At 33.0% G+C, this 24,341-nt stretch overlaps 3 protein-coding genes across 4 annotated transcripts; 2 read left to right on the top strand and 1 right to left on the bottom strand.

The window, feature by feature from the left end:
• Positions 1–148: 148 nt before the first annotated feature.
• Positions 149–1,918, top strand: LOC111625083 (tolloid-like protein 2). The gene is made up of 4 exons (XM_023368112.1): positions 149–253; positions 315–524; positions 1,048–1,167; positions 1,788–1,918. The coding sequence occupies exons 2-4, from the start codon at positions 368–370 to the stop codon at positions 1,916–1,918; spliced, it is 408 nt and encodes a 135-aa protein (XP_023223880.1). The 5' UTR covers positions 149–253; positions 315–367.
• Positions 1,919–2,303: 385 nt separating this feature from the next.
• LOC111625082 (dorsal-ventral patterning protein tolloid-like) lies at positions 2,304–4,196 on the top strand. Its single transcript, XM_023368111.1, has 5 exons — positions 2,304–2,465; positions 2,537–2,735; positions 2,808–2,933; positions 3,774–3,937; positions 4,017–4,196. Exons 1-5 carry the CDS (start codon positions 2,304–2,306, stop codon positions 4,194–4,196), a joined length of 831 nt encoding a protein of 276 aa, XP_023223879.1.
• Positions 4,197–5,970: 1,774 nt separating this feature from the next.
• LOC111625097 (seipin-like) lies at positions 5,971–18,678 on the bottom strand. Of its 2 annotated transcripts, none has more exons than XM_023368131.1 (7): positions 18,448–18,678; positions 10,401–10,473; positions 8,632–8,707; positions 8,483–8,550; positions 6,551–6,685; positions 6,356–6,453; positions 5,971–6,288 (listed from the first exon to the last, which is right to left on the bottom strand). In XM_023368131.1, the coding sequence occupies exons 1-7, from the start codon at positions 18,612–18,614 to the stop codon at positions 6,048–6,050; spliced, it is 858 nt and encodes a 285-aa protein (XP_023223899.1). In that variant the 5' UTR covers positions 18,615–18,678; the 3' UTR covers positions 5,971–6,047. The 2 variants fall into 2 exon arrangements, with proteins under 2 accessions (XP_023223899.1, XP_023223898.1); XM_023368130.1 differs by having other exon boundaries at positions 5,973–6,288; positions 8,623–8,707.
• Between the last annotated feature and the right edge of the window lie 5,663 nt (positions 18,679–24,341).

Raw genomic sequence — 24,341 nt, 5'->3', positions numbered from 1 at the left:
ACTTACACGTTACCATTAAGTACCTTTCAGGATATGCAGATCAATATGAAAAGCTGTCAGAAGAAGATGTAAACACTTTAGGATATGCATACGATTTCGATAGTATTATGCACTATGCTTCTGATTTCTTCAGTACTGGTGGAGAAACCATGGCTATTATCAATAACCACACCGGCATTCCTCTGAAAAAAAAGACGACATTTCTTGAGCCGATCAGATATTGAAATCGCTAACAAACTTTACAGCTGTCCAGGTAGGAACTGCTCTCAAGAAGTGTATTGCATTCTACAAAATCTAAAAAATTATCTTTGCAGCTTGCTTATTTAATCTACGAGATAAAAGAGGAACAATATACTTCAACACTTCTATGACTGACGAATTATATTGCGAGTGGTTCATCAAAAGGGAGGAGGGAGAATATATCGAGTTCATTGTCGATTACGTTAACATCCCGGATAACGAAAACTGTACCGAAGATTACTTGGATTTTCTCGATGGATATTCCTTTTCTTCTGCGTATTTAGGTAAAACACAAGTTATTTTGCTTTCAAACGCATTAGAAGTATATATAGTTCTAAAATGTTAGTAAATTGTATAAACAAAAAGAAGGAAAACTCTGTGCTTCAGTACCCCATGAAACAAATTTGGCCAATGGATTGTTTACTTAGTTGTTTATCACTTGGAAGTACCTGTAATTTACTGATATGTTAGAATTATAGATTGAAGAATTAATTTTTATACTGATTTTACCACTATACTATGGGAGGTAAAAGTCACTTATCACCCTTATAAAGTGAAACTGAGTTAAGTAGATGTATTTCGTCATGGTAGAAACATGTTATGCTTTGGGAGAACCATCTTACTGCGTGTCAACGGGAACGGTGCAATAAAGTGTAACGTATTTCTGTCATTTCAAAATTTGCTCTTTTTAATTTATTTCGATTTCATTCAAATTAAAAAGAGATAAGCGACTTTTGACTCACCCTATATATAGTATACCCTATATAAAATTATATAGTATATAATTCTTTGTATACTTCTTTGCAGATTCTCTTTGTGGGAATAAGACTGTGGAGGACTTCTACATAACCACTTCTAATTATCTTTTCGTCTCATTTGAAATATCAGATCGAGCGAATTTCGCGGAATTTTCCTTCAGATATAAAGGTTAAATTATAACTCGAATGCTTTTAATACAAAACTTTAATATTTAAATGAGTAATTCATAAAGAAATTCATAATCGACAAACAACAAATCTTTTGTAAGGTGTTGACTGGAACGAGTATTCACCATTCATGTCATTTCATGTCTCAACTTCACATTCATTCTTATAAAAAACTAATCTTCACCTTAGCAAGTTCATCAACTTTTATGTAACAGTACACTCTTGCTAATCCAGCTTGAATTATCCTGTAGTTGCGATCTGTTTCTCTGTTATCCGTGCTTCTTAAATACACGCAATAAACGTGAGATATTAAATTTAATAAAAAATGAAACTTTTAATTATTGTACCACTGTACATAAATTTATAGTAACAAAAACGACACGACTCCAAAAATAATCAAAATCGAAGGGTGACAGGTTACGTCGTTTATTGCTTTCAGGTAGTATTTAAGTCTATATCATAATCTGTCACCTTTCACCGTCTTTGCAAGATATGGCCGGATTAGCAAGAGGTTAGTAAATTAGAATACAAATAATTTGGTATAATTTTGTAATGCTTCTTATATTTTGCTCTAGATATAAACACCTGAATTGATAATTTAGAATATGGATATATTTTCAGTCGCCTGTGGAAGTGAAATCGAAGCAGACGAAGGCTTAATTAAAAGTCCACGAAATTCTGCAGATTATCCCTACAGTAAGGATTGTATTTGGATCGTAACTGTTCCCGAGGANTCATCAACTTTTATGTAACAGTACACTCTTGCTAATCCAGCTTGAATTATCCTGTAGTTGCGATCTGTTTCTCTGTTATCCGTGCTTCTTAAATATACACAGTAAACGTGAGATGTTAAATTTAATAAAAAAAATAAAACCATCAATTATTGTACTACTGTACATAATTTTACAACAACGAAAACGGTACGGCTCCAAAAATAATCAAAATCGAAGGGTGACAGGTTACGTCGTTTGTTGCTTTCAGGTAGGATGTAATTCTATATCATAATCTGTCACCTGTCACCGTCTGTGCAAGATATGGCCGGATTAGCAAGAGGCTAGTAAATTAGTTAAATTCTGTAATGCTTTTTATATTTTGCTCTAGACATATACACGTGAATTGATAATTTAGTGTTGATAAATGGATATATTTTCAGTCGCCTGTGGAAGTGAAATCGAAGCAGACGAAGGCTTAATTAAAAGTCCACGAAATTCTGCAGATTATCCCTACAGTAAGGATTGTATTTGGATCGTAACTGTTCCCGAGGATTATAGAGTGGCCTTGCACTTCCAAACATTCTATGTTAGTGTCTGAGGTACACTTTGTATCGTTTCAAAAAATATAAATGATCGGCAATGGCATTTCATTTTCAGCTCGGCAACAACGAAACAGATTGTAATTCTACATACGTGGAAATCTGGGATCATGCTGAAAATGCCAGCAATCTAATGCTTACCTTTTGTGGTTCCGAGATTCCTCCTGATATTCTGTCTCCAAGAAACAGTTTAGAAATTAAATTCGTGTCTGAGGTGTGGGAAGAGGAAATTGGTTTTTCGGCTTCTTTTGTAAAAGGTACGTCGAGTGTCGTGTTTAAATATGAGAAAATATAATTTTGCAGTGTTTACATAAAGTCGTGTTTGATAGAGATAAACGAATGTGAGTCTGTTGATAATGGTGGATGCAGCGATTTGTGCGTTAATACAATAGGAAGTTATTATTGCGAGTGTAGAAAGGGAAGACAATTGTTTCCGGATAAACATCGATGTGAAGGTAAGTTTGAATAAGACACATCCATTTCGAAGTAGTTCTTAGAAATAAATTACTTGACATAGAAGTTATATTATTGTGGAGTCGTCATTATGCTGGACTGCAATTCTTAATCATATTTTAATTGTAAAGTTTCCTGCATGTTCGTATATATTAGTTGGGTCACTGTCCTCCATGCTTTCTACGTATGGTGCGGAGTTTCATCTATCTTATTTCGTTCTCGAGATTTAAAGGAGGACAGATGGACGAAAGTCGGAATGTATGGGGTATGCAATCTAAAAATTGCAGCACAATTATCACCTTTCTTAGAGGGCTTTATATATAAAACTTTTTCTTAAATTTTTTGAATTTCTATTTAAAATTATAAAGGAGTCTATGTTTGAAGTTTGTAGTCTTACAGCTGTAATTTTTGTTAACTTAAAATAACCTTTCCACTTTCGAAATCTTAACCTTTAATTTAATTAACGGACTTGAACGACAAATGTATTTTATTTAAATTAACTTATGCACTGTTTTATATACAATAATAAGAAATAAGTTGTAGATAGTAAGAAGCCCACCAATGGCCGAGTGAGTAAAACCACCGAAAACTGTTAGTCGCGGGTTCGTGCCTGCCGAGTGGAATTTTTGGGTTTTCTTCGTGTTTGTAACATCAAAGCAGGGACTAGTTACACACAGAAAGCCCTGCCGAGAGATAGGTCCACCTGTAGGGTTGTGGTAAAGAAATAAACGGAACTACACCATACGTTACGCGAATTATGTATAATGAGGATTACGTTAATTAATCAACTAATAACAGAAGATTAAATAATATTAACTTCAAATTTATGTTTGTGTGAACAGAATATTCTAATGAATGCGGTGGAATTTTAAACGTGACCAAACCTACAATCATCGCTAGTCCTTCCTTTCCCAAGCCTTACCCCAGGAACATAAAATGCAAATGGGAGATCCTTAACGACAATTTCAACGTTTCATTAATCCACACGGACTTGCAACGGACCAAAGTGAGTATTAGGAACTTCCAATTTGCATATTATACTCGTTTGCCATGTAAATATAAATATTCTTTGGTTTTTTTTGCAGTATAAATGCATTGATACAATAAAACTGGCTTTCACCCGAAAAAAAATTCATAAAGTATTTGATTTATGTGCTGATATCGTACCCTTGGAATTCACCGAGATTTCAGATTTTACAATCGAGTTCGAATCCGACTTGATGATTCAAAAAACCGGATTTGCCATTTTGTTAGAACCTTCGTAAACGTGTAAACTTTATGGAAATGATTAAAGCATACATTTTAACGTGGTAAATGTTTGATTACATATTTTGCAATTGAATCGATATCAATACAGAGTGCCTTGCAACGAGGTAGAATATACTACATAATGCCTGTGACCATGGTCACAGCGCTCTTGATGGCAATGTGAAGGTCCAAAACCCTTTTGTTTTAGAACAGTATCACCCCTCTAATAAACCTCCTGATTAGGTGAAAAAGGGGGCCTTCTGTGGTCGATGACCGAGATGATCTCCTCGAAAAAAGTCGTTAGTATATCAATAAAATAAATCTCCTTCATTTGTTTAACCCCCTCGGTTCTCACAGCAACGACAGGTACTATCGACTATTTACGCAACACAAATGCCAGGCTCCATTGACTAAAAAGAAAATGGCAGACGTGTATTCAATTTTCCTGAAACATGGCGTCACTTCAGCCACTGTGTAGAATATTCTAGCTCGTTCTCGTATTGGTACCTTGTTTCCAGATACGAGCGTGGCAAATACGTGAGCCGTTCACAGCCCGACACACGTATTTGTAAAATCTAAGTGACTCGTACAACATGGAATTCATATAAAACAGAATTATCTACAGTGTTATAGGGGGGTCAACTGCATATCAAATGGTATACAAATTGACCAACAGTGGTACAATATGATAGAGCGTGCGAGTGAAAAAAGTGATTTTAATGTACTTGTCATACAGTGTTGTATTAGTAAATAAATGGAAATTATTGTGAAACTATGTATGTATTCTCTTTAAAAAAATTTTTTTTACTACTACTATACCACATGTAAATAACCTGTTAAACAGTTATTATAATTAGTTACTCTAATGTTGTGTTGTAGAAAATACACGTTCTTTAAAAGATGTACAGTAGACCCCCCTATAAACCGGGTTCATATATAACGGCGAAAAAATTGCGACCGTATTCGTATAAACACGCTAATAGAAACTCGTAAAATACGGTAAAACGTCATCGCCAACTCATGTCGCAACAGGATTGGTCAAACCTAGACCAATAGCAGATATTGCACAAACCGTTCAGTTTAAACGAGCAGCGGACCTACCAAAAACCATTTATTATTTAACGGTCATAAAAATTATATTTATATTAATGATGTCTCCAAAGTTCAACGAATTTTTNTGTGAGTTGCCCACTTCATGTTTTGATCTAGGGTGATTCCTAGATATTTCAAGTTATTAGTATTTTTAATTTTGTTCATATTCATTAGTATCCTCAGTGGTTTTTTAAGTTGACTTCCTTTAGAAAGTACCATGCACTCACATTTGTTAAAATTAATTTGTAAATAATTATTGGTAGACCAGTCATAAATCTTTTGTAAAATTTTATTTGCATCTCTCTGTAATGTCTCGTTGTTGTTATTTGACATCATCACCAAGGTGTCATCGGCATATCCCTGGATCTTATATGAACTTAACATAGTATCTTCTTCATTAAGTTGTAGTAAGCTATCATAAACGATATTCCAGAGGCCCGGCCCTGAACGGGACCCTTGGGGGCAACCCCTGGATAAGGTACGGACAATACTACTACCAAATTCATAAATCCCCGCAGTCCTATTATCGAGATAATTAAGTAGATACACAGATATAACTATTACCTTTGCAATAGCTAATTAACAACTAGTTCTATCAGCTTGAAATTTACATAAGTATTAGTTCAAACATGTTCGAATACAAATGTGTGTGTCATTTCAATATAATTATGTCATGGGTGAGACTATGCAACCATTCTGGGAATTAAATTATCACACCTTGTATGTATAAAATGTCATATTATAATCAAGTTACATTATATTTTAGATTAATTAAGTTATATAAAATAAATAAAAATACCAGATAGTTTGCGCTCCTTTTGCAATCTTTCCATTGCCTGAATTCTTCTTATCTCTAGTATAGTAGGTGTTTCTGTGACGTCGAGCATCAACATGGTATCGTTTCCTTTTGAAAGTAAGAAACGGAACCAAGAAAATAAAGATATCATTGCCAAAAAGAAAAAATTTGTTCCAATACCTAAAACTGCAGAGAATATGGGCCAATAATACATAAAATATCTGAAAAAATTTTAAAAATTACACTCAATATTCAATTTTACTTTAATCTGTTAGATGTAATAATTACCTTAAACCAGTGAATTCAGCATGAATTCTAAGAGTTGCTGCATAAATCTCAATGGCATGGCTTTGAATTTCGATACGAGATGTAAAAGCCGGTCGGGTCTACAAGAAAAGAAATGTCCGTATGTAACACTAATAATTTACAATATATAAGAATAAATAAACAACATTACTGCATATAAATGCAATTTATACTTACTGGATCTTCCTCATAATGTTCAAATAACGAAACCGATACCAACTGTTTTTCTTCGACCGTACCAGAAAGCAGTAATGGAGCAAAAAACAATGTTCGTATTATGCGATGTAGGTGAGATTTAAAATGAAGAACTCCCTGAAATTAATGATAAAATTTGGAAATTTCAAACTTTTATAGAATATCTACTTTCAAATCTTTTAATTTTTAAATTGTATATATATCTGTTCTACACTTTTATTTATAAGGGGAGGTTGAGAAATGTATTTCATGGATTTGGATCAGTGTTTGCATGGTTATTCTGGAGCACTGAAAAGTATTTACACCCTGTAAAGCTGTGGGTTCCACTTCTGCATCTTCAAGAAAACCATGAAAATTACTTGTTTCTGCATTATGTACCAATTCTCCAGATATAAAAGCCCAACTTAACATTATGATTTTCTCTAATAAAATACAAAGGTGAAACCTACAGGTTTACAGAAGATACTTTTTAGTGTGTGTACTCCAGAATAACCGTGAGGGCTGATCAAAATCCATGAAATGTTTGAGCCTCCCCTTGTGAATATTGAGAACACAATTTAAAGTCATTGTCGTCTTTAAAAATTTGTTTTTTTGTGAAATCAACTACAAACTAATGAATGTAAACATGTCGAAGTAAATGCATCCCAATTTTGACCACAATTTTGCATTCACAATGCTGACAACAATGACCACAGATCCTAAATGATAACGACTTGTCTTTTGTCATTTTCGTTCATCACCAAAGCGTTCACACTGTTACTTTTCATCTTAGAGCATGTACTGTACAATGTACATTAGGTTTAGCATTATTCTATGGCTTTCTATGCCTTTAGACTGGACTCACCTCTCTTTAAAATTTAGATATGAAGAGTAAAATGTTAATTCTTTGACTTCGACAGAGGAATTTATTACTTTTGTTACGGAAAATATCAAAACATAGATGACAATCATAGCCATTCACACTGAGAGAAAAATAAAGTGATTTCCATGCTTTAGTCCAGGAATTATATTAAAAGATACAAAAATAATTTTAAAAATCCTTTGGTATGTCTCCAAATACTTTAAACCATTTATTAAGCTTCGTAAGCCGCTTTCTTTGACACGAGAGATTAGCAGTTTCTCCATCTTATTCAAAGAAGTGTGGGAAGTTCACATTGATTGGCCAATTCCATTACGACAATGACAAATATTGAATCTTGGCTAACTTTGAAATGATTAGGACAAATGATAAAAACCTCAGTTTTTGTCGTCGTTATCGGCAGTGTGAACTCAGCCTTAATATAATTATCTATCAAATTTAATATTACTAACAAAAAAAATGAGGTTATAATAACCAAACCTCAGTTTAGTGCTACATTTGATTGTTTCATAAATTGTCACTAAAGTGAACAACAAAAATTATAGTAATGATGTCTACATGTAAATTTCAAGTTGAAAGTTTGAGTCATGTATAGTGAAATCGTTGTCATCCACAACACAGAATTGTAAACTTAGTTACTACATTAAATTAGTACACATATCCTCCTGATAATATCCAGTCTGAAACATGATTTTAGCCATTAATGCCAAGTGCAATTCTTGTATGTGGGGCTTTTGTGTCTGGCACTTTTGTAGCATACACACGATCCTTGACATGCCAACAAGGTAAAAGCTTGAAAAGATGACGTTAGATGATCAGATGGATGGAGAAATGGGGCTCTGGCAATCTAGACTGGATTTCACTGTGAGGCAGCAGTAGTCTTTTCGATCATATGCACACAAAACTGATGTTCTCCGACACATTTTATTCACACATCTGAACAAATGGATTTTACAGAACAGTTTGAAAGTATGGTCATTGGAAGCGAACAACCTGTATTTTTCATTATATAATTTAATTTAAAAATATTATAAAATTATGTATTAACTACTTACTGCTCTGCAAGAAGTTTTGACCGTCTCCCCATTTCTTGCCAGCATGTCTAACTTAACCATGAACATTCCTGAAAAACAAGTGGCTTAAATTTTCGAATTGTTTTGCCAAATTATTCAAACTTTACCATTTTATTTTTTACCTGGCATACCTATATTTTGATTCGTTTCTGACTCTGGCATTTCTAAGTCAAGTACAATGATGTATGACTGACCCCTACTAAGAAGCTAAATTTTCAAAAAACGGAAAATAAACAATTATTGTAGATATATTTAAAGCTTACAAAATTAAGAAATTTAATCAAAATGTAAATATGAAACTTCTTCTCCAAGATTTGTTTCAAACAGAATGTTTTTGAGATTGCGCAGCCTATTATCAGATCCTGCAGAACTGAAAAAAGAAATGTCGAAAGGCGTTCAAAAGCATTTCAAAATTTTAATCATTTTATTTAAAAGTATGACTCCATAGCATGCTAAAAAACAAAAACCAATAAAATATACAAAATAATAAGCAATTAAACATCCAAAATAAGTCTTGAACTGCTTCATTAATTCTACCATTCCACTATTCTTTTTGCTTCGTATGAAGTTACACAATTTGTTTAAAATAAATTATTATAACCATACATACCTTATACTACGGAACAGAATTTTCATAATGAAAAGTTATATAAATTAATAAACTTACTAAAATCAAGGTGAGTTTATGCAAAAATATTATAGATCACCTGTGCTTAGCCTGCAGCTACATTTACATACATTTTACTGAATCAAAAATTCACAGATTCTGTATGTATAAAAAAGGACACCAAACTCATGATTATCTGTGCATTGTCAAATTATGTATTTTGCCCATCTTGTCCATAGACACTGTAATTAATGGGAAGTTGTAGACACATCAGTGTACGAGCAATAGGCTTTCGAGTTCAGCTGACTTCCTAAGAAACAATCTAAAACATTCACAGAAGTTGACCTCAATTTACAAATGAAACTTTAGAAATTTATTGATAGAATACAGGTGGGGAAAAGTCACACTTTTGCACTGTGTTATAAACAAAGTTTAGCTGTACAGCTGTTTATTTAAACCTCTGTTTAAGTTAGTTTTATATAATTCAGAGGACTAATTTGAATTATCTGTGTTTTTCATGCACATTCAACCAATTATCATGGATAATTGGGAGTTTTAATATATACATAAAAAGCTGTTTGAGGAAAGGCTGCACACTTAGAAGTTTGTCCTATAAAATCTATAAGAAGTTTATCTCGGAAGAGTGAATAACTGACAATCCTGTTCACATAATTACAAAGAGAATCAAATGACAACTTATGAAAGGTTGTCTGCGAGTTTATTATTCATTTATTTGGAGATTTAAATGTTTCACAGTTGGATTGTAATTAGTTCAGCTAGTTTACTGCTTCTTCAAGTCTGACTTACAATGTTGTAAATTCCTTGTGCCCCGTCTTACAAGCAACAAAACGTTGCCAATCTGATATAAACAATTATGTAAAAAAATGTGGAAGGTATGCACGTACTCCAAATATCACTCAAATGTCTAAAAATGGACAATTATGTTACTCTTTACATCCTGTAGGCATTAAGAAGACCTTTTTCTGTGTCCAATGTGGATATGACCAAGCCCAAAATGGGTGTTAAGGGTGGTCATGAGTGAGACCCAATATATCCGACACAGACAATCCCCGAAAGCTTTCTGGGGATCTGAGATTGCACAGATTTGAACCTGAGTTTCCCAAAGTGCTAGACCAATGCCTTAACCATTCAGCTGGCAATATGAATGTTTGCCGAACAAAAAATGTTTTAAATTATTAATTCAATAAATAAGAAGTTTATTGGATTAACAATTTATTTAAGTTATAAGTTATTTTAATTTTTAATGTATTAGAGATTTTAATATGTACATACTTGATCTTGGCCTCTTTTAACCAGCGTAACATTAGCCACAGGAAAGTTGCATGTGCCATTGGAACATAAAGAGCTGAAATTATATGTACACAGCATTATATTAATAATTACTTTTTTAAATCAGTAATTACTTATAACATAATTAAAAATTTAATTATAATAATGACAATTAAGTGAGTGAAAAGTTTTCATATACAGACAAAGTGTTCACTTTATGCAATCACTTATATGTAGGCATCATTTAACCAAGCATTTATCACTGTTATATCATTATTTTTAAACATATCCACACAAATTAAATGAAGATTATGAATAAAAAACAAAGAAGTTACCTCTTTGATTTTTATTCATGACCTGAATTAAGAAGTCACTCTACTAACCACAATGTCCAATTCAGTATTAAGGAGAACACTCATTCTGTACTTGTTTTTGCTCTTTCCATCTGTGAGCATAGTGGAGCAACAAGTTCAGAGGAGCATCTATAAAGCAATGTGTGTTCATAGTAGTTGCATGGAAGATGATGTCAAGTGCAACATAAGTCGGCGATGACATTTTACCGCATTTTATGAGTTTCTTAACATCTTTATATGAATACGGTCGCAATTTTTTCGCCACGACATATGAACCTTTGTTATTGGGGGGGGTCGACTGTATTTGTTTTAATCCAATTTTGTTGAGCATTGCACACAACTGAACTTGGCAAGTAATGCATATGACATATGTTCAGTTGTCAATGTTCCTTTGAAAGCATTGTTTGAATAATTTTTTCATGCATGTTGTGTCTGGTAAGTGGTCACTCTTTTCCTGTTGATCTTCTTCCTTCCATTTTTTGAGGTGTAAGTGTGGAGAGCATGCTTCTTGCTTCAAAAGGTTCTCATAAATCTTCATGCAAGAGATCTCCTAAGTCAATGGACTTCATTTTTTAATTCAGATTGAGTATTTACCATACAATGAAGGCAATTTTCAGAGAAATATCAAGATCATTGAAAGGTTGAAATAAAATTTAATCTAAAATAATACTTTATTTTAGATTTCCTGTCCATTTCAAAAGTTACTTTTTTCTTGTCTATCAGGTCCATTCAACCCATAAATTCATTGTAGATCTGCAGAATGTTTGAGCACTTTCATTTTTTTCCTTTCTTCCTTCTCCAAATTATATTCTTCTTTATCACTCTGACCAACACACAACAATTCATTAACTTTCCAAATGAAAGTTTGAATTATCTACTGAACTATTAACTCATTTAAATTATCCAACTTCACTGCCTGTAACCAGTGTTCTTCTCCGAAGCAGAGGACTTTGCAAACGTTTTTGAACCTAATGTTGTTCTTCTTCAGATGCTATGGAATTCTCTATACGAATTTGAATTTCCAGTTGAGAATTAACCGTTGGTTTGGAAATCTTTCTGGAATGTTGTTCCAAGCCAATGGTTAATTCTCGACTGGAAATTCAAATTCATATAGAGAATTCCATAGCGCCTGAAGAAGAACCACATTAGGTTTGCAAAGTCTTATGCTTTTGAGAAGAAGAACACCGGTTACAGGCAGTAAAGTTGGGTAATTTATCTACTCCAGTGTTAATATTTCTTTTTAGTTTATTAACTCATTTTTCAATGTTTCATGTAAAAAATATTAACTGCTATATGGATTATTCACTTAAAGTTTTACCTGAAATGAATTACAAACTAACCTTACCAGGAAATGTGAGAAATACAAAGTAAAAGGCAGAAACCGACAGTACGACTCATTTACAAGGTATCCTACTAAAGCCAATAATAATTGTAAATGCAAAAAATTGAAATAAAAAAACACCAAACAGTGGATGTAGACTTCTACCTGGCATTTCACTCTCATGGTCATCACTACCCTAAAATTTTTTCACTTTCAAATTAATATTTTTGTATTTAATCTTTAAATTAGAAGAAAAATTTGCATTTTGAATAATTCCTAGCAACTTTAATAATATACAGTAGATTCCCCTATAACATTGTTGATAATTCCGTGTTATATGAATTCCATGTTGTACGAGTCACTTAGATTTTACAAATACGTGAGCCGTTCACAGCCCGGCACACGTATTTGTAAACTCTAAGTGACTCGTACAACATGGAATTCTTATAAAACGGAATTATCAACAGTGTTATAGGGGGATCTACTGTATATCGCTTTTTATCAAATCATAAAAATGTAAATTAACAAATTTGTGACTGATAATTACTTTTTACATTCATCCTTCATTTGGTATTCCTTTCCAAGCTTATCGAACCTACACAACCAGAATCACTATCTGTTCATTTGACCAGACAGTTATTATGTTAAACAATGCCCTGCACAGTGTTGTCAAACTCATCAAAGGTTACAAATTTAAACACTTTACCAATTAAACTTTCCATACTTGTTGTAAAGAGCATGGCATTTCAAGTGATAAATTCAAACTGTTCAGAAACTGTCGCTTCACTCATCACTATGTCATCACACACTCGAGGATCAAAGCATGCACTATGCGTGCCTGAACTTATGCATTACACACTTATGGTCTACTAGACTTGTCACTTCATTCTACTACTATTAAAACATACACATAGCATAAGAGAGCAAATATAAGTCTGAATCCGAGGCTCAAACCATAGATCATGAGGTTAATAACTAGAAAAATAAATTAATTTAGAATGCATACAACGATTTAGACAACTAAATTGCAATGGCAGACTCGTACATTAAATGCACGTGGAGAATTTTTAAAGAATTACCTCCGCTAAGACTAATAATCATCTTATGTAGAAGTGATTCTTCGAAAAATCTCTGCATGTTTAGAGTATTCTGGAAGAAATGATCAATTCAAAGCAGGGGTGCAACCACAGTTCCTGCCTATCATGCAAGTATGCTATCATGATATCCATCTAATCTTCCCTTTCAGACTAACTTTGAAGATATAGCCATATTAGTCATTTGTTTCACTAATTGAATTAATTAGCATTATCATTTGATTGATTTATATTCATTAATGCAAATTAATCATCTGAATCCAGTAACACAACCCTTGCGCATATGATATATAACATGACTCAAATCATTTGATTGTATTTTTAAAGTTGTTTTCTGTTTTATCTTAAAAACACGATCTTTAAATAAGATCAAAAATATTAATTAACTTATTAAATTTGTTTTTGTTACTGAATTTAAATGTATTTTCAGTTAATTATGATTATATGGACTTATGGTGTTATAAAGTTCAATGAATAGGAATAAAAAATTGGCTCTAATTTTTAAACTGTTTTTCTTGTTTATTAAACTTTATAACATCATAACTGTTCTCCAAGTAATATTAAATCTTTAGTGTGTTGTTACTGTATGCAATGTTATCAAATTCTGTCTGTATATTCATTTGTATACTTAATATTAAAATAATTTAATTGCATTTATTATTTTTAATTTTCCAGACATCATTTAAATACGAACACTAAACCCATTACATTTCTATTTATTTGGCTCATTCCACTCTATGGATGCTAAGAGAATCTTTTTAAACATACCCATTACAGTTTTGGCCAAACCAATAATGGAGGCAGCTGGGTGGCAAGGGATGATGTCCAACATGACTGGTAGAGATGAACCACAAAAAATTCCAGAGGGAGGTTGCTTGCCCAGATTTGAGCCTGGATCCTCTTTATATCTTAACCCTCTTAGCCATTCACAGTCTGTTAAGTTGCTATTTTGTTCTAATGATTTATGATTTTCCAAATGGCTAATTTTGAGAAATAAATAGATGCAAATCTACAAATTAATACAGCTTCAATACAGCAGAGCCTCAAAAACTCGGCCTAATGTGGACCGAAGGGTGGCTGAGTTTGTGAAAATGCCGGGTTATCAGGAATGGGTTAAAAAAGGATAAGTATGAGAGTTTCCTCAAAAAATATTGTACTGTACTTGTATGTATTGTTTGCTTGAGAATACAACAGAGAATAAACTGTCCAAATACCCTTAAACAAAGGAAAAGTACATCCTTTATGAAGGCATAGAGCCTTTACTACATGAAAATGAATACACTGTGTACAGTAATTTAACTGATAAGACAGACCTCAGAAAAATACTTTATGAGGCATAAAGCTGTCTATAATGAAAATTAATTAACTAAGGATTATTTTTGCCCCGCCAAGGTGTGGCCGAGTTATCCGGAGTGCTGGGTTATTGAGTGCCAAGTTTTCGAGGCTCTACTGTATGGCCATACTTAAAAATCTATCAAATGCTTTTGGCTCCATATCAACTATCAATAAATCTTTTACCATCTCTATTGAGCAAGACTCCACTCTATGCAATTTACTTGGTTATTGGTGTAAGATGCAGCTATTATGCTATAACTTGACAATGGATACATTCCAGTATGCATTGAACAGTGCAGTGGTGAACACAATGTACTAAAATGTGCTCTGATATTCACTGACGATTTCATTCACACAGTGACTGATGCAATTTGCACTTGTGAAAGTGTGGATATGTGAAGTGTTGATACAGCAATTTGACTGCCTCTACAGTTATATTATTAACATCAATTTTACTACTCATCTGTATTACCATGAAGAAGCTGTTTTGACAAAATAAGTCTGCAAATGTCAATATAGCATATCTGGTTTGCTCCACCATCTTGTTAGATTGCTAGACTTTCTAGTAAAAGCACATTAAATCGTTCACTGATGCATCAGTTGTGACTGAGACTGATGGATATGGGTAATAGTCATCAGTAAATGAACCAATAGCAACAGAAACAAATTATTACTGATAAATTAAACAAATACAATCATTTATCACTAATAATAACAATAATTTATCATTCACAAATTTTCTTTATATTAATATCCTGTACAGAGTATTTTAATGTGCCATAACCTCTAACAAACAAGTAAAGAATTTAAAAAATTCCATTTCTGCAGCAATAAAAAAATTATAATGCTTTGTCTTTCTTTATTACACAATGTTTTAATATTTTATACATTATAAGCCTGTCTTTTTCATTGTAACATCAAAATGTCTGAAAGAATCTAAAGATGCATCAAGTGTATTTCATATGAATATACAAAGATCCACAGATTTGTGACAATATTGACTAATGACTACATTGTATATTCTACATAACATTTGCAAGCTGAAGTCTAAATCATTTTTTATTAGCTTTTCCAGATATTTTAAAGATAATGGAGTCTATCTTAAATCAGAGAAAAGCAAATAATAACGCTGTATTCAAAAATTACTACTTAGTTTGATAACTCAGACATCACTGTATCTAGTCAATGTTTAAGAAAATAATCAAATATAAATTGCATTCAGCAGTGAACAATAAAATATAATAAAAATTTATTTTTATGCTGTTCTTTTCACAGATTTTGATTGTAAGATATTTCAAGTAATAATAATGATAAATGTTGCATTATATTACCTTACCCTATAAATTAATCTCAATTGATGTTGTTATAGTGAAGAGCTAAACCAATTATTAAATAAGAAACTGTGTTTGTGTGTAACAAATACTCATACCAAATTTATTTTAAACAAAATGTGGTTGATTTATAATGTGATATTTCAATAAAAATAACCTTCTTGATGTCGTCCAGCACTGGCTAATTGTAGACTTTTGATCAATTAATCTACGAGGTGTAATAAATCTGTATAATTAGCCAGTCACGGGCTAAATCAAGAAGTATTAATCCAGACAAGAAAGTAAGAATATTTACAAAAAACAAACTTAAATTCACATAATTATAAATTGTGTTAATTAAGTTCTCTGAAATAGCAGTTAGTGACCTGGCAGGCATATATCTGCAGTGGTGTGAAACATCTGTAAGACATCGTTTAATGACAACAAAATAATTGGGCTGCAACTTGAAAAATAGTAGACCTATAAATTTCCATTGTCGTCTGTCCGTCTTTCCATAATTTCGAGAACAGTTAGCTAGTTGACATCCAAGACCAGATATGGAAACCGTAAGGGCGGGAGGCCCAATTAACTATATACGAACTTCCAACGCAAACTGGAAATCATGTTATTTCAATTCAAAACTTTTCCCCTGGAAAAAGTTAATAGATGACCAGCACAACTTTATTGTTAAAGGAAAAATATGATGTACAGAGACAAGTCACTACTAATTTGAGGTGGAGAGCATATATTTTAAATTAAATAAATAAAAAATTGCAGCCTGGCATTGTGACGATGTCACAATAGATAATTGTTCTTTGTCGGTTGTCTTGTATGATTTATACTAGGGCACTCTTCCCAAAGACAGACTTACAGTAAATTAATGAGTATCTAACTCTTAAATATTAAAAAAATGTAAAAGATGTAAGAACACAAGTGCAATAAATATGGAAATACACAGGAGAGAAAATGTTTGCTAGTGTCATTTCTTTACATTTTCCTGTTGAATATTTTGGTGCTTAATTTAAGTATATCTAGTTATTTAGATGTTGGAAGAGTTAATGCTTGTTAAAAACTTGATCCATAATTTTATAACTAGGACATTATACAATTTTGTTGTATTATGACAGAATTGAGGCAGAGCTGGAATGAAAGAAGCAATCCGACGGTCATGAACAGGCAAACTTTGCACTTGCTGCCACAAGAGAGGCTATCCTTGTATCTGCCAGCCACGAGACAGGCAATTCTCACACTTGCTGGCCAAGGAGAAACAATCCTTGCACTTGTTGACACGAAGAGGCGATTCAAGTAGCAAACAAACAAAACACAAAAACAAAGCAATTGCCACTGATTACTTTGTTCTTGTGTTTTGTTTATTTTTTGTGCCTATTTTCCATTAAGTGCATGCAATGCTGTTTTTATTTTTGATTCCTAAATTCTGTTAGGTGTGCTCAGTCATGTCAGGGAGCATAAACATAGTCACTTTGACCCCACTGACTATTAAAAACAAAATCATAAACCCCTATTTTTTAAATTTGAATGAAACCTCATTTCATTTTTGGATTCAAGACAATTAATGGAAAATGACATAGTTTAATCAAAATCAACCAATCAAATTTTGTGATCAAATGAATTTTGTAAGTCTTATAGAAGAGGCTTCCCTAATGCTCTGCCTCAGAAATTCATCAGTACTAATTTAAAATTATATGGCTGACATCAAAGGCTCGCATAGTCTTCTTTCCTCACATTGCTATAAAATTATAATTGCAGAAATTTTTCTATAATTTTATAAAATGTGTTTCAACAGATTATTTTCAAAGGAAGACGAGATGATTAACTTTCTGTAAGTCTTATGCTTCAGATATTTTCACAACCCTTTTTAAAAGATAAATTTTGAGCAGTTAACATTTTTATCTTTATAGCTCGTCTCTAATACTATATACAGTTTCAGCCAACGAGACCGTACGGTCCTTCTTCGTTTAGAAAATCCCGTAATAAAATAGATCGTAACCGGACGAGTTTTACAAGTTGCACATTTAAAATCTTAAGCATAGCACACCTCGACAAATTAATAGAAAAAACTCGTGCGCCGACCAGTGCCACATTAGTTATTTTTTAACTTTAATAAGGAATTTTTAAACAATTATTATTTTACATTCTACATTCTATTGCTTATTTAACAGTTAAACATTTTGTATCGTATCCCCTATATACTCTTATGTAGATCCGAAGGAAGGTATTTTTCCATTACTCCTACTCTAAGGAAAAAACCTTGAAGAAACAAGTCACGTGCCAAATAATAAATAATACTAAATTGAGTTTAATTATACAATTACTGGAAAGAATAAGAGGATAATTGAACAATTAATTACGAAATGTTTTTATATTCTCTTTCAATGCTAAATATTTTTAAAGAATTGTTCTTTCTTGAAAATATTCTATCCTCGTTAATACTAATTACGTATATTTAAGGTTATTACCAACAAAGTACACGTGCATAGAAGCAATAACAATTTTTATGTCAATTTCAGGAAATGCAGAATTCTTAAACACGTGCTCTTCCAACTCGAAGATTTCCCCGCAAATAATCACGCGAATTCATTTACATCGTAGTTAAGAAAATTTCGGGCGAAAACTTACTCAAAATGGAAGTAAACAGGGCGAAAGTGAGCAACTGCGGGTATATAAAGGTAATAAAACATTCCGTAGAGAAAAACTGAAAGCCATATCAATATATTGAATGTCACTAAAGCAAACAAAAATTTGTATGCACCGCGTTTGACATCACCGATCATCTTCGACCACATTTAATAAACGATCTCATATTTAAAATACTTCCTCCTCCTCTAGTCGAACTGTCATGTGATTGCATTTAGAATTCTTCTAGTACAGCGACACCTCTCGGTAGAAAAGTTTAAACAAATTTTTAAAATTAAATTTAAATAATATTTAATTTAATTATTAATAATATAAAAATATTACATCGTTTTCATTTCTGAATAATAAAATACGAATTGTAATATATATAATATAAAATTCGAACTGCCAACGAGTTAGGAAAATTTTTTTTGTTTTTAACTCTTTCCGCCCTTTGGGCACTACGATGGCCTTTTTATTAGGTCTATCGTGGGTTCGGCCTGGTCTACAGTGGATGGAAGGTGATGAAGAACTGGACCCAAAATATCCTGGATTGTTTGCAGGGATTCGAACCCGGATACCGCAGAGTAATACGCTGACGTATTGCTCTGAACATCGTCTTGTAGGTTCGTGCTTGATCAAAGGATATCCACGTGAAGTTTTTCAGATTTTTTCCACTTATCTTACACTCCAGGACCAGTTTTCAATAGACAATCTTCTAGGGTCAAGGCATTCAATAGTCTTTATCTCATTTCCACCGCTTCCTATACTGCATATAATTCTAGATCACATATTGATTATGCAATGTCACTTTTGAACACTGTCTTATCCTTGCTATATCCTTCATTACTGCGTGCCATTATGTCTTCCCTCCTCCCTGTAGAAAGGCTATCGTTTTATTGTTGCCAGACTCTAAGCCTGTGCATTAACCAGGTTGCCGCTACCGTTTTCCGGTGCGGGATGAGGCATTCTTCTCTCTTTTCTTGGTGTGCTTGGTACTTCCGCTGCCAGTTTGGTGGGTGTTTGCGTACTGGCTAATATTTCTCTTCTTCTTACGTGACTATTTTTTTCTTATCCATACTGGGCGTTTCTTTGTCTTGTCTGAACTTCAGAAGCAGGGCCACTTGGTGGATGAAGAGTTCGCCCTATCTCTTCTCGCTTCCTTTCAAACTGTTAGTACTGCCGTAATTGTAAAATTTTTAGTTTCTCTCTCTTCTTAAATGCTCTTACTATTAATAACTCGCTGTCTCTGTAAATTTCAATTAAAGGACGCCTTCTCTCTGTCGTCTACCGCTTCTCGCACTATTGTAAGCGGTTGGCCGGTTACTTCTTTTTTCTTCTGGACGGGCATTAGGTGTGGAGGATAATGCACTGGACTCGCCCGTCCCGCAATCCTTCCGGACGTGAGCGATCGGCCAAGTGGACTTTTTCGGCTACTGCACCCTGTCTCTTTTTTTTTTTAAGGGTAATGGCCATGTTTCTGATACGGGTATCCCTCAGATGTTCGGAAACGCTTCCGAAGCGCCGTTCTAATTTGGGGTTGCCGTCAGCAGTCGGCAACCGGTTTTTCATCATGCTTTCTATAGTCTTGGTCCACTCGTGGGTCTCCGATAGGGCGAGGCGTTAGCGGTCCTCTACTCCTACCAACTGTCGCATTAGTCTATTCTTTCAAAAGTTCGGTATCCCTTACTTTTTGACTAACACTTTAACCCTCGGTTACGCGCATTAATGACTCACGCACAGTTGGCCGCGCGGGGTGCTATATAACCCTCGTGTTCAAAATTCAATTTTTCAAAACTCATAGTTTTTTTCGCGATTTTTTCATTTTGGATGTTTGTGGGCATGTGTTTTTGATGTATTAGTGAAAAAAACTACTTTAAATATATCGATTTTATTTATTCGTAACGAAAAAACAGAAAGTCCCCGTTTTTAGAAATTTTTCAAAAAAAATTGGTNGTATATAAAGGTAATAAAACATTCCGTAGAGAAAAACTGAAAGCCATATCAATATATTGAATGTCACTAAAGCAAACAAAAATTTGTATGCACCGCGTTTGACATCACCGATCATCTTCGACCACATTTAATAAACGATCTCATATTTAAAATACTTCCTTAAATAAGAAACTGTGTTTGTGTGTAACAAATACTCATACCAAATTTATTTTAAACAAAATGTGGTTGATTTATAATGTGATATTTCAATAAAAATAACCTTCTTGATGTCGTCCAGCACTGGCTAATTGTAGACTTTTAATCAATTAATCTACGAGGTGTAATAAATCTGTATAATTAGCCAGTCACGGGCTAAATCAAGAAGTATTAATCCAGACAAGAAAGTAAGAATATTTACAAAAAACAAACTTAAATTCACATAATTATAAATTGTGTTAATTAAGTTCTCTGAAATAGCAGTTAGTGACCTGGCAGGCATATATCTGCAGTGGTGTGAAACATCTGTAAGACATCGTTTAATGACAACAAAATAATTGGGCTGCAACTTGAAAAATAGTAGACCTATAAATTTCCATTGTCGTCTGTCCGTCTTTCCATAATTTCGAGAACAGTTAGCTAGTTGACATCCAAGACCAGATATGGAAACCGTAAGGGCGGGAGGCCCAATTAACTATATACGAACTTCCAACGCAAACTGGAAATCATGTTATTTCAATTCAAAACTTTTCCCCTGGAAAAAGTTAATAGATGACCAGCACAACTTTATTGTTAAAGGAAAAATATGATGTACAGAGACAAGTCACTACTAATTTGAGGTGGAGAGCATATATTTTAAATTAAATAAATAAAAAATTGCAGCCTGGCATTGTGACGATGTCACAATAGATAATTGTTCTTTGTCGGTTGTCTTGTATGATTTATACTAGGGCACTCTTCCCAAAGACAGACTTACAGTAAATTAATGAGTATCTAACTCTTAAATATTAAAAAAATGTAAAAGATGTAAGAACACAAGTGCAATAAATATGGAAATACACAGGAGAGAAAATGTTTGCTAGTGTCATTTCTTTACATTTTCCTGTTGAATATTTTGGTGCTTAATTTAAGTATATCTAGTTATTTAGATGTTGGAAGAGTTAATGCTTGTTAAAAACTTGATCCATAATTTTATAACTAGGACATTATACAATTTTGTTGTATTATGACAGAATTGAGGCAGAGCTGGAATGAAAGAAGCAATCCTTGCATCCGACGGTCATGAACAGGCAAACTTTGCACTTGCTGCCACAAGAGAGGCTATCCTTGTATCTGCCAGCCACGAGACAGGCAATTCTCACACTTGCTGGCCAAGGAGAAACAATCCTTGCACTTGTTGACACGAAGAGGCGATTCAAGTAGCAAACAAACAAAACACAAAAACAAAGCAATTGCCACTGATTACTTTGTTCTTGTGTTTTGTTTATTTTTTGTGCCTATTTTCCATTAAGTGCATGCAATGCTGTTTTTATTTTTGATTCCTAAATTCTGTTAGGTGTGCTCAGTCATGTCAGGGAGCATAAACATAGTCACTTTGACCCCACTGACTATTAAAAACAAAATCATAAACCCCTATTTTTTAAATTTGAATGAAACCTCATTTCATTTTTGGATTCAAGACAATTAATGGAAAATGACATAGTTTAATCAAAATCAACCAATCAAATTTTGTGATCAAATGAATTTTGTAAGTCTTATAGAAGAGGCTTCCCTAATGCTCTGCCTCAGAAATTCATCAGTACTAATTTAAAATTATATGGCTGACATCAAAGGCTCGCATAGTCTTCTTTCCTCACATTGCTATAAAATTATAATTGCAGAAATTTTTCTATAATTTTATAAAATGTGTTTCAACAGATTATTTTCAAAGGAAGACGAGATGATTAACTTTCTGTAAGTCTTATGCTTCAGATATTTTCACAACCCTTTTTAAAAGATAAATTTTGAGCAGTTAACATTTTTATCTTTATAGCTCGTCTAATACTATACAGTTTCAGCCAACGAGACCGTACGGTCCTTCTTCGTTTAGAAAATCCCGTAATAAAATAGATCGTAACCGGACGAGTTTTACAAGTTGCACATTTAAAATCTTAAGCATAGCACACCTCGACAAATTAATAGAAAAAAGTCGTGCGCCGACCAGTGCCACATTAGTTATTTTTTAACTTTAATAAGGAATTTCTAAACAACTATTATTTTACATTCTACATTCTATTGCTTATTTAACAGTTAAACATTTTGTATCGTATCCCCTATATACTCTTACGTAGATCCAAAGGAAGGTATTTTTCCATTACTCCTACTCTAAGGAAAAAACCTTGAAGAAACAAGTCACGTGCCAAATAATAAATAATACTAAATTGAGTTTAATTATACAATTACTGGAAAGAATAAGAGGATAATTGAACAATTAATTACGAAATGTTTTTATATTCTCTTTCAATGCTAAATATTTTTAAAGAATTGTTCTTTCTTGAAAATATTCTATCCTCGTTAATACTAATTACGTATATTTAAGGTTATTACCAACAAAGTACACGTGCTTAGAAGCAATAAAAATTTTTATGTCAATTTCAGGAAATGCAGAATTCTTAAACACGTGCTCTTCCAACTCGAAGATTTTCCCGCAAATAATCACGCGAATTCATTTACATCGTAGTTAAGAAAATTTCGGGTGAAAACTTACTCAAAATGGAAGTAAACAGGGCGAAAGTGAGCAACTGCGGGTATATAAAGGTAATAAAACATTCCGTAGAGAAAAACTGAAAGCCATATCAATATATTGAATGTCACTAAAGCAAACAAAAATTTGTATGCACCGCGTTTGACATCACCGATCATCTTCGACCACATTTAATAAACGATCTCATATTTAAAATACTTCCTCCTCCTCTAGTCGAACTGTCATGTGATTGCATTTAGAATTCTTCTAGTACAGCGACACCTCTCGGTAGAAAAGTTTAAACAAATTTTTTAAAATTAAATAATTACACTGAAAAAAGGACATAACGAATATTATGTCCTTTCTTTCAGTGTAATTATCAATATATAATTTTGGAAACACAGAATTACCAAAATACGTAATGTGAGACCCGAAAGGCCCTGGGTCTAATTTATGAATTTTTATTGATAATATTAAATTATCGACACAAAATATTACTTCATTTTTTTGTGAAAAACTAGTGTTTTAGACGTGGGAAAAACCAGATAACAGATGTTACTTCCTTTCACAGAAGAGAACATCCTCTGACTTTCCCTTATCTGGTTAAAAATCTCACTCAGATGGGAAATGGTTACCCCTCATTCATCCCCCTTTCGTCCGTTCTCACGAAAGAGTTACTGGCCGATGATTGGTCGAAATTCAGGAGATATAAGGGAATATTAGTCTAAATATCTGTATATATGCATTTGTAAACTGTTATTTACGATATTTATAATAATTTTTTTTAATCACTTTGATTGTTGCTGCTTCCCTCGTGTTACATAATTTTTTTTTAACCGAAAGCAGCACAACATACTGTCCAACAGGTTTTGTCGACACAGAAGATTCGGATCATTCAGTCAATCTGGGACAATGGCGTGATGAGCAAAAACACTTACATAAATGTGGTTGGCAAAAATCTAACACATATAGTTGTGACGCAAAAGTGTTACGTGACAAACTTGCACAATATTTATGTACTGAAGGTGCCGTAGAATGGCAAGATAGCTGTGTTTATCGAGGCCTTGGTTAAATTTGTATAATGTAAAAATATTTGTAAAAAATTTTGTTTTGTATATATGAAAGTAATGGTTTATAAACATGATTTATTTTAAAAGTATATGCTAAATGATTTACTTATTGTGTTGTTTATGTATTTCTTTTTTCAAACATAAAAATTCAGTGTTTTTAGTACCTCATGTCT

This window comes from Centruroides sculpturatus, unplaced genomic scaffold, assembly GCF_000671375.1.
Source record: "Centruroides sculpturatus isolate CEXI.00-Female unplaced genomic scaffold, Cexi_2.0 scaffold295, whole genome shotgun sequence".
NCBI classification, from domain to species: Eukaryota; Metazoa; Arthropoda; class Arachnida; order Scorpiones; family Buthidae; genus Centruroides; species Centruroides sculpturatus.
The sequence above is the reverse complement of the archived record's forward strand: the minus strand, read 5'-3'. Positions and strand labels throughout refer to the sequence as shown.

Excerpts from the sequence above, each read along its gene's own strand:
- LOC111625082 (XM_023368111.1), top strand. The coding sequence starts at position 2,304 with ATGGATATATTTTCAGTCGCCTGTGGAAGTGAAATCGAAGCAGACGAA. Across the intron at positions 2,736-2,807 it reads TTCGGCTTCTTTTGTAAAAG|AGATAAACGAATGTGAGTCT; the intron begins GTACGTCGAGTG and ends CGTGTTTGATAG. Across the intron at positions 3,938-4,016 it reads CGGACTTGCAACGGACCAAA|TATAAATGCATTGATACAAT; the intron begins GTGAGTATTAGG and ends TTTTTTTTGCAG.
- LOC111625097 (XM_023368130.1), bottom strand. The coding sequence starts at position 18,614 with ATGTGGTCGAAGATGATCGGTGATGTCAAACGCGGTGCATACAAATTT. Across the intron at positions 10,474-18,447 it reads CCTGTTTACTTCCATTTTGA|CTCTTTATGTTCCAATGGCA; the intron begins GTAAGTTTTCGC and ends ATATAATTTCAG. Across the intron at positions 6,686-8,482 it reads TCAAAACTTCTTGCAGAGCA|GGAGTTCTTCATTTTAAATC; the intron begins GTAAGTAGTTAA and ends CATTAATTTCAG.